This window comes from Calidris pugnax, unplaced genomic scaffold, assembly GCF_001431845.1.
Source record: "Calidris pugnax isolate Ruff unplaced genomic scaffold, ASM143184v1 scaffold11, whole genome shotgun sequence".
Lineage (NCBI taxonomy): Eukaryota > Metazoa > Chordata > Aves > Charadriiformes > Scolopacidae > Calidris > Calidris pugnax.
The window spans coordinates 14,625,683-14,636,080 of NW_015090803.1; the positions used below are offsets into that span (position 1 = coordinate 14,625,683).

The 10,398-nt window shown below is 44.2% G+C and overlaps 1 protein-coding gene across 1 annotated transcript; it reads left to right on the plus strand.

Annotated features, from left to right (window-relative positions):
* Nucleotides 1–3,484: 3,484 nt before the first annotated feature.
* AGR2 (anterior gradient 2, protein disulphide isomerase family member) lies at nt 3,485–9,657 on the plus strand. The gene is made up of 8 exons (XM_014937618.1): nt 3,485–3,597; nt 5,191–5,328; nt 5,609–5,672; nt 6,207–6,259; nt 7,644–7,717; nt 8,111–8,174; nt 9,096–9,179; nt 9,331–9,657. The coding sequence occupies exons 2-8, from the start codon at nt 5,199–5,201 to the stop codon at nt 9,378–9,380; spliced, it is 519 nt and encodes a 172-aa protein (XP_014793104.1). The 5' UTR covers nt 3,485–3,597; nt 5,191–5,198; the 3' UTR covers nt 9,381–9,657.
* Nucleotides 9,658–10,398: the final 741 nt, after the last annotated feature.

Consider the following 10,398-nt stretch of genomic DNA (forward strand, 5'->3'; position numbering starts at 1 on the left):
TCCTCAAACTGATGGAACAGTTTGGATCCTTCATCTTTGTAGCTCCTGTTCAAGTAGTTGCAGGCTGCTCTTAGGTAGCCCTTACCCTCTACATTGACAGATTAGACAAGCCCAGCCAACTTGTTGAATTTTAGTGGAGGAGGTCAGTTGTGACATTAGACAGAAATGTAGAGTACCGCACTTGAGGAGGCGGGGGGAGAACCAATTCTAACCAACTTGCCCAGTTAATAAGACTAGATAAACAGTCTTCTCCACAGGCTGTGGTACATCCCCAGCTTCCCAATCGCTCTCATCAAAGAATCCCTCTTTACTCATTCACTGCCTCCCTGAGGAACTGAATAAGACATTTCAAAGTTACATCTAAATGTTAGGATCAGGTTTTCTCTTAGCAAACACAGGCTGAGCAACTAAGTCCTACATAAGCTGAAAATGTTGAGACTCCTTAGTGTAACAGGTCATGATAGTTTCCTTACTGTTGTGGAAAAGGACATTAAGCAATACAAGAGCAAGTATATTTACTGTGGGTGTTCAAATGACTTGCTGATTTTCAAACACATCATTCAGCAGTGCCTTCCAGACATCCCAGTGCTTCACAGCTCAAAACATGAGTATAATATAAGAACTGGTTACATGATGAATACCCGGCTTTATCTGAAGCTATGTTAAGGATGCTCTGTGCTTGCATTCCAGCTCGCCAATTTCTATATGAAGTCGTGGTGATTTGTATTATAAACATCACATGTAAGTGGGAAAGAATGTCTTCAGAGATATCAAAACCCTGATGGATTTGTCTTTTGTTTTGAAAGCAGTGATTGAAGGCTCAGAATGTCATATTTTAAATCCTAACCATCTCTTCTGCTATCCAATTTGAAAAATATTACCAATAACCTGCAGTTACTGCAAGTTCACTGAGTAATTCATTCAACAAAAAAGAGGAAAGTGTTAAGATGATGTATTTTGGGAAATCATTGTCCTTCAAGATAAATCATCAGATTCTTAGCAGATATTTGCCTGAACTCTGGTTACCAGCTTTAAGTGTTTAAGCAGAAGAAATCTGCTGAATTTTTGACTTTCCTGCTCTGTATTGAAACGCAGCTTTGCACTGAACACAAAGTAGACAGGAGGACGGTTGAACCATCGCCTTCCAACTCCCAGGAGAATATCTGGACCACTTATAAGATACCAGGTCCTTCCTAGTCTTTCCTTTAGTAGTGCTCTCCATTTGCACGTACTAGCAAAAGTTACCTGAGCCAACGTGAGAAAAAACACTTTCTTGCCTAACAGACCGACAGCTAAGGTGGGAAGTGGGGTGTCTGGGGTCTGGTACCTGCTCCAGCATAAACGACTATCACACAAAAAAAAAAGGTCTTGACAGAGTGACTGGGAACATCGCTCACCAAACCACATCCCAATCCAGAGAGCACCTACCTATCTTCAGGGTAAGGATTTGAATTATTTCAGAGGAGGAGGGAAATAGAATGGGACCTGCAGCTGCCATAGGTGTCAGAGGTGTCTCAGCTCCTAAATTTTGGGGTGAAAGGCTTCTACTAGAGATCTAAAGATCTACCAGATAGATTATAGCAGAGAAGGAAAAATCTCCTGGGATAGTCCTGTTTTGGTTTAAGCTCTCCTGGGGCAATTCCTGCAGGATTTAGTCACTGAGGCAGAGAAAGTAGCCCCTGATAAGTGCTCAGAAGCCAACTGAGTGGCTGGGTACAGTCTCAGAACCTCAGAACCTAAACAGGAAGCTGAGGGAGAGGAGAGCTCTCCTCTCCCTTCATTAACAAGGCAATAGAGGTAGTTGAACATGTCTCTAAACCATCTCGGGCAGGAGCCAAAGAGTGGGTGGGGGCTTTGTTTTGAAAATGCATTTTTAGACAAGACCCAATTTAAAAAAAGTGTGTGAGTGGGAGCCTACCTGCTCATTATCTCTTCACACAACCAGAGAGCAACTACAACTTCTGTTACGGGCTTTAAAACTACCAAATGCTATCTGAGAAGATAGTCAATGAGAGCACATTAAATTACAATTATGAATTGCCTGAGCTGAGGCCAAGATTTTGAAAACAGGTACCTAATTTCTGACTGGTACATCTGCATTGAAATGGATAAAGGATGTAACCTCATTGTCCAAAGTAAGTGCTCACATGTCCAAATACGGATCTTCAAGACATATTTTGGTTTATGTTTTAGAAGAAAAACTGAGTGGATGGGATTTGAAGCTAACAAAAATACATCTCTGATGGAGGTGGAGCAGAGATTGATATGCAATTTCTTTCTCTCATTTAATTTCTTTAGCAGGCTGTAGATGACATGAAACATACAGAACAGGGAGTTAAAATGACTGGCCTCCCTGGGAGGTTTGGTTTCACCCTTCTAATAAGTGAAGCATCAAAGCAAAGTACAGTTCTACTGTATATTTGCAAGGAACAGCAATATTAATGGTTTTTTGCTTGAGTTTACCATCTTGCTTCTGTATCTCATTTTCCTAATTACTACCTATAAAAGAACAAGGGGAAAAAACCCACAACAGCCTTGATCCAAAGCACTAAATTGTTTTAGGTATATTCATAAAAAATGGGCACTGCTAGCAGCCATCAGAGAGCACTGTGAATTTCAAACAGGAAAATCCATATCTGATGGATTCCACCTACCCAACAGAGTAATGTTATGCGTTCACTGGCCTTGAACATGTGATTTTAATCTCACTGAAATATATGAGGCATGCACCGAGGAGAACACACTGTAGTTCCAACATATATTGCTGAGGACAGAATCACATTGACCCCTGAGGAAGGACCATCCGCAGTCAGTGCAACACTAGGGATGGCCTTCCAGCCACCTGAGAAAGTCTCATTTTCCTAAGAGTTGTACTGTATTAAATGTTTATCTTCAACCTAAAACGCTTGATTTTCATCTTGTAGTTATAAATAAATGTCTACACAACAAATAAAACATGGAATTTGAAATGAAGCTTTACTTAGACCTCCGCTTATAAGCATAGTTTGTTGTTATAGCTTCCAAATGCGTTTTTGTGGAGATCTTTACAAACTTCCTTTTAGGTTTTATTTCAGTTATCCTATATGGTGTTATACATGCATGTGTACACGCACATCTATATAATGTGCATAGCTAATTATCTAATTAACATCTGAAGTTCCTAGTCATCAATTCGACTTTTTCAGAGGACTACAAGAATGGCAACCCTTACTGATGTTCCAGCCAATCAAAAAAAGACAAATCACTCTTCAGGCAAATCAGGAGTCTTGACTTAAGCTTACCTGGACTTGGATCTTTGCCAACATTGTAAAATCGCCTTTCACAAAATGTCCCAAAATGTCCCCAAACATCTCTGATCTTCAGGTGCAGTGTCTGACAGCAAACTGCAGCGTTAGTTAATTGCGAACTTAACCCTGAATGTTTTGGTGGAGAAAAAAACTGGAAAGTTTAGCTCTTTGGAAGTAGCATTCAAATTCAAAGCTTGTGGGTGGAGTTGGGGTGTGTGAAGGTGCATAAATAGGCAGCAGGAAGGGCAGTGTTCACAGTGTAACCGGGATCACCTTCGCACCCTGGCCCGTGTCTGGGAGAGGAAAGGAGGTAAGGCTCGCACGCTCTCGCTGCCGGGGAAAGTACCTGGGGGAGCTGGAGCCCAGGGTACCCGGGGCTGGGGCAGCTGGTCAGGGGAGAGAAAAATCTGCAACAAGGCAGGCACAGCTCAGCACAGCTTGCTAGGGAGGAAAAAATACTTAGAGAAATGTTGGCTCGGCAGGTTAAAAGAAACAGGAGGGGAAAGGGGGCTTTTTGGGTGTGTTAAGTACTTAGCAAAGCCTTCCAGAGGTGACATTTCTAAGCAGCAGGTTTAACATTCCTCTGCCATTGTTTTCTGCATCAGCAACAGCATAAAATTTGCCTGGTCTTTGATTTCCTGGTTGTCCCATACCTTTTTTTTTTTTTTTTTTTTAAGCATTATTCCCACTATAGAACTCCAGCCAACACAACTCTGGAGGCAACCCTGAAAATCCACTGCGTCTAATTTAACTTAATGCAATTTTCTTCCTTGCCAAGGAGACTTCTCTTAGGGCAGGAAGGCAGCCTGCTGCAAAAGTCGTTTTTCATGCCCTTGAAACGGTGACTCATTGGATGTTTGCGGTCTGTTGGGCATCCCAGTAGCAAAGAGCACCGTACCACTGACGGAAACTCAGCTAATGCCTCCTCCTGCAGTTCCTACCCAGAAATAATGCTTCTCTTTCCCTGCGCTTTCGTTTTCATTGTCTGAATTTTAAAAACGGTCAGCCTGTTGTGATTTTAGCATGAATCTCTTGAATTTTCTGTATTGCTTTTGGAATATCTTAGGTCTTCCTACTGTACCCACTACACTGGTTCCCTAGTTTCCAGGAGGAAATTTAATAAGAAAACACAGGCTCGTGTTGCTAAAGTGTTTTCCCCCTTCAAAGAAGCATCCCAGCTGAAACGCTGAGGAGGTTCTCATCAGAATGTCTCATTTGCTTAAACCAGCAAACTGCATTTCAGCTCTCACTGTTCCACACAGCAGCTCCTCCCCACTCTTCTTGTTATAGGTTCTACTGGGTTTGGCTTTAAGGATTAGATGATACTTTTAAGGGGGAAGACAGGATCTGAAGTTTCAACAGCACCATTAGGCTCTGCTTATGCCAATGGCTCCCTGTAAAGCCTAGCTTAGCATCCTGACTTCTCATTTGAGTCGCTCTTGCTGCAAAAATGAAGGAAGGGGTGAGATAAATTCATTTTTCAGCACCTGGGCCACTAAAGGACTTGGTTACGATAACACTGGGAGGTCGAGGTCTAACTGTGAACTTCTTAGGACCCAAAAGTACTTTTGGAATTACCCAAACTCAGTTGTTTTACTGAGCAAATTCAATAGATGTAAATAGAAGAGAGAAGAAACTAACACATAGGCGCTTAAAAGGCCCACAGCCCAAGGGCACGAGTGGAGTAGTAGAAAGCAGCCAGGTGGCAATTTTCTAAGCAAAGCCCATGCTCCCTTGAGGTTCCCCCAGGCTTGCAGCAGTTGGGCTCAGCCCTGACTCACCCTGCTGCATACCTGGGACCTGACCTGCTGCTCTACCCTGTCCTTATCTGCTGGGTGCCTCCAAGCGAGCCGCAGCCCGGGAGGCACCCCAAGGTGAGGTTTCTCTCCTCTCTCCCTTCCAGGAGCAGCCATGGAGAAGAGTTACGCGTCCCTGTTCCTGCTGCTGGTGGCCATCTCCTGTGCTCTGGCAAAGGATGTGGGCAAGAAGGAGACAAAGGAGACCGCTGCTAAACCAAAACTGCCTCAGACACTCTCTAGAGGTAAAAAAACCAACAAAAAAAACCTCGAAATTTTTAAAAATAAAAATAATAGTGCAATCTGCTGAAGTTTTGACTCCTATGCTGTTTTATTAAATTAGTTTTCTTGCCATTCGTTCTGCAAATACATTTTCTACTATTTCCTAGCATCCCCCTTACTCCTGATTTTAAGCCCTCTGGCAAGCGCGGCTGCTCAGAGCCCCTGCCGGCAGGGGCGGGACGCGAACCTGCCACCTCCGGCCCCGCCTATAACGCGCCTCCCCTCCTTCCCTCTCTCCCGCAGGCTGGGGGGACCAGCTCATCTGGACGCAGACGTACGAGGAAGCCCTTTTCCGCTCCAAGCACAGGTACCCCCTCCCGGCTCCGCGCCCCCCACCTCCTCCCCGACCCCCACCGCCTCCCCTAGGCCACTCTGGCCCCTGTAAACACTTGGCAGTGTGAGTTTTAATCAAACATCACCATTATTTAGCTCCTTCTCAGATTTTGGTCACTAAGTCTGCTTGGAAATGTGATTACACTGTAAGTGATTATCTTGAGTTAATAACTTAATTGTGATAGCCCTGTATCTTTCATAACACATGTATGACAATAAAATCCTCACACCAGTAAGGGTTTGTGACACTGCCTGTAGTGGAAACTGGTGGTGTGTTTGTGTAGACACACAGCATAGAAGGTGCATAAGAGTTGTCCCGGCAATATTTGGACTCTTAGACTCGAGAGAATCTGGAAGGCTGATGATGCAGTTCAGCTGCCACATTTAGCAAAAGAACATCAGGTACTTGAGATTCTTGAGTTGTTCATGGTGATTTTTATCACAAAGTTGAAGTCTTCTTCCCCTACCGCCCCCCTGCCCCCTAACCAGGGCTCTTGTCTTCTTCCAGCAACAAGCCCCTGATGATCATCCACCACCTGGATGACTGCCCACACAGCCAAGGTAATCCTTTGCACTGGAAAATAATAATAGTAATAATACAAACAAAAAAAAATAGAAGAAAAAATTAAAAATCAGAAATGAATCACAAAAAACAGAAATGAAATGAAAATAGTAATTCCGAATGGATACGGAAACCAGCACAGGTCACACGTTCTAACCTGTGACAAATCTGGTTTCACTTCGCGTCACAACCAGCCCAAACCAACATTAACGCCGGAAGTAATTAAGTAATTCAAGTCAACCTTGAATATAAGAAGTTCCACCTAAACATGAGGAGGAACTTCTTTACTTAGAAGGTGGCAGAGGCGTGGAATGGGCTGCCCAGAGAGGTGGTGGAGTCTCCTTCTCTGGAGACATTCAGAGAGAGAAAGAGCTGGAGAGAGCTGGAGGAGGACTCTTTGCCAGGAAGGGGAATGATAGGACACGGGGAAAGGGTTTTAAATTGGAAGAAAAAGGATTCAGATTAGATCTCTGGAAAAAATTCTTTCCTGTGAGGGTGGTGAGACACTGGAACAGGTTGCCCAGAGAAGCTGTGGCTGCCCCATCCCTGGAGGGGGTCAAGACCAGGGGCTGGATGGGGTTTGGAGCAACCTGGTCTGGTGGGAGGTGTCTCTGCCCAGGGCAGGGGGGTTGGAACTCAATGATCTTTAAGGTCCCTTCCAACCCAAACCATTCGATGATTCTATGACTCAACCCCCACCTGGACACGTTCCTGTGCAACCTGCTCTGGGTGGACCTGCTCTGGTGGGTGGGTTGGACTAGATGATCTCCAGAGATCCCTTCCAACCCCTACCATTCTGTGATTCTGAGTAGCGAAAACCAGTCATTTACTGGGAAGGATGTGTACAGCTCCCAGTTTCATGGTGATGGAGACTGAACGTGAGCAGGGACTGAATTAAAGCAGGCTGGGACCCAGTCCTTGCGGGGTTCCTGGTCACTGGGACTGCTCTTTTCCCAGTGCTTCTGAATTGACTCCAGGACCTTTTTTCGGGTGAGATGATCCACACTGTGTCCATCCACAGCTCCTGCAACTCCAGAAGGATCTTTGCACAACCATTAAAATCCTGTCGAACACCTCGGGCTTGGAGTCCGACACCTCCATACTGGGCTTAAAGGGTTAAACGCCCAAATTCAGCCTTGAGCAGATAAATTTGGGAGCTGCATTAGCCAAGGCAGGAGGGATGTTTTGTACCTTTATATCGCAGAATAGAAACGAGTCGCTCATCTTCCCGTGGAATGAACTTAAAAAAAACCCCACCCTTCATTTGCTGTCGGTGTAAACTGGGAACTCTCCCTTTGATTCCATCAGTTTGTTTGAATTCCTTTTCCAAGGACAACAGATTTCAGGGACATGTCTTTAACCTTCACTCTGTTCCCACTCCAGCCCTCAAGAAGGCCTTTGCTGAACACAAAGAGATACAGAAACTGGCAGAAAAATTCATTCTCCTGAACCTGGTGGTAAGTTTCCCAGCTACACTGCAGTAAGTGAAAGCAATGAAGTTCTATTTTTAATTACAGCTTCTCTAGCTATAATCAGTCAGTTTAGTAGCTCAGGTTGGCTGCGAAGATGACCATTGCTGAAGTATAATAGTTTGAGTAAAAAGTTTCTCATCTGCAGCCATCAGAAACTCTAAATATGAGGGAATTCAAAGTTTAATAGTAACACAGGCTGTTGTTATCAATTTTCAACTCCGGCTGTTAAACGATTGCATCCCAGACAGTTCCTCTTTAAACTGCAAAATGTATTATTTAAGCTCTGTTTCATAACACAAACTGCAATGAAGAAAAGAAATATTTATGTACCGTGCCCTCCTGCAGCCTTGACTGGGAACCTTTTCTGTTTTCTTTCAGTATGAAACCACGGACAAGAACCTTTCTCCTGATGGCCAGTACGTCCCTCGGATTCTGTTCATAGGTGAGTAAGTTCCTCCAGCGTCAAAGCTGACCTCAGGTGGAAACCGCTGCTGTGCCACGCAGCAGGAATTTATTCCATGAGAAATATAAGATATTCTAGTTGGTTTTGTTGGAAGAAATTTCAAAGCAAGCCCAGCTGTGTCATTAGCTTCACCTGCCCAGCCTTCCAACCTCGCTGATTCCACCAGCGACATTAATTCCTTCCATCGTGTCATCGAAGTGATGTGATGCCACCGTCACAGGAATGGGCAGGCACCAGCTCAGCCTCGCTCAGCCTCCTGGCTTCAGAAACACTGTAAACCCACCAGCTCTGTGTTTGTACCACAAGTCTCGGGCTCCGTAGGAACCCAGATGCTTCAGGGGCTGATTTTCAAAGCTCCATACTCAGCTCTGTGCCCCACCAACCCGCACAAACTCCTGCTGTTGGCCTTTTGGAGATGCATTAGTGGCCATGCCCACATCCAGGGATTAGAGTCACAGCATCCCCTCTCCCAGAAGAGATACCCTGCACAGGTACCATCAGCACATACCTTTATAGATCGAGGTCACGATGACCATTTTCAACAGACCAAAGAAAATGCCGTATTTTTGCTCCCTTGATTATTTCTTTTTTAATAACCTTTGTAGCCTGAGGGCAGCCTGAGCTCATAGGGTTCATTCAGGTACTACGCGGTGGCCCAGGGTGTAAAATTAATCAACACTGATGAGAATAAAACCCATCCCCTTCTCAATAAAGTTGCAAATACAACTCTTAAAGTTGAAATGGCGGTGACTGTGTAGAAGAACAATCTCTTGGTTGGTGGTGGTGGCAGACTTGTCTTGCAGAAACCTTTAGGAAGCAAGCGGAAGCGCAGAGAGGTTTGTTTCCTCCTTCTTGAAGGTGGGTCCTCTCCTCTGCAACTTCTCCCATCCTTTTTTCCAGATCCTTCCCTGACTGTGAGAGCAGATATTACCGGAAGATACTCAAACCGTCTCTACGCATACGAGCCCTCTGACATTTCCCTGTGTAAGTACCGTATTCTGAAATATCCTGAGAGCAGTCCCATTTTTCACACGTGTGAGCAAAAGCTTCACTATGACATTTTCTCTGCAGTACTTGCAGTGGCTGGCAGAGGAGGTTGGGACAAAAATAACACGTATGAATATTTCATTTCTAGTGTACTCAAATATGCAGAAAGCGCTGAAACTCTTGAAGACCGAACTGTAAGGGGAAGAAGGAAGCCCTTGAATACTATGAAGTCTGATCTTCCATCTCTTTTCCACTCATTGAAATTGGTGAAGAGACTATTTGGGGTGGTATTTAGTGATGTATAGTGCTGGTTTATATACATAAACACTGCAGTTTTACATTAGCACTTTTGTACTGGGCAGCGTTTTTGAAAGCCAGAGGCTTTTAATTTAAGGCATACAGAATAACACTGTATGATCAACTGTAAAAATGATTTTTTAAAAAATAAATCCATTTCAAGTGTTTCCATACAAAACATTGCTGTGGTTTTTTGTTTGTGTTTTCCCTTATTATTATCTATCATTATTAGAAAGAGTAAAATCACCGTGTAACTTGAGACCAGAGCTTGCAAGTTTTACATCCGAGCAAAACAAGGAATTAATTCACTGCTTCCCATGGGCAGGCAGGTGCTCAGCCACCCCCAGCAGAGCAGGGAAGACAAGTGTCCTAACTCCAAATATCCTCCCCCAGCTTTTATGGCTGAACACGATAACATATGGTATGGAATGTCCCTTTGGTAATTTGGGGGCAGCTGTCCCCGTTGTGTCCCCTCCCTGCTCGCTGGCTGGGCAGTGTGAGGAGCAGAGAAGGCCTTGACTCTGTGCAAGCATCAGCTACAACTAAAGCATCCCTGTGATCAACTGCTTTGGTCACAGATCCAAAGCCCAGCACCATACAAGCTGCTAGGAAGAAAACTAACTCAACCCAGCCAAACTCAGCAGAGGAAAGCAGTTCCAGCAGCGAGCCAAGCTCTTTAGTGCTCAGCCTGCTTTATTTCCATTTATTTTCTCATAGCACCAACCTATGTTGAGGTCTCACCATCAGCCTTTTCTTTACAGTTAGAGAACAAGAACAAAACCTCTACAGAAAAATACTTGAGACTAGTGAATAGACTTGGTTCATATGTTTTTATTTCTTTTTTTAAACTGGCTGCATTCCGAAGTAATCCAAGGATCACCTTGTCTACCTGAAGACTTTTGATTTTTTTTTTAAAGAT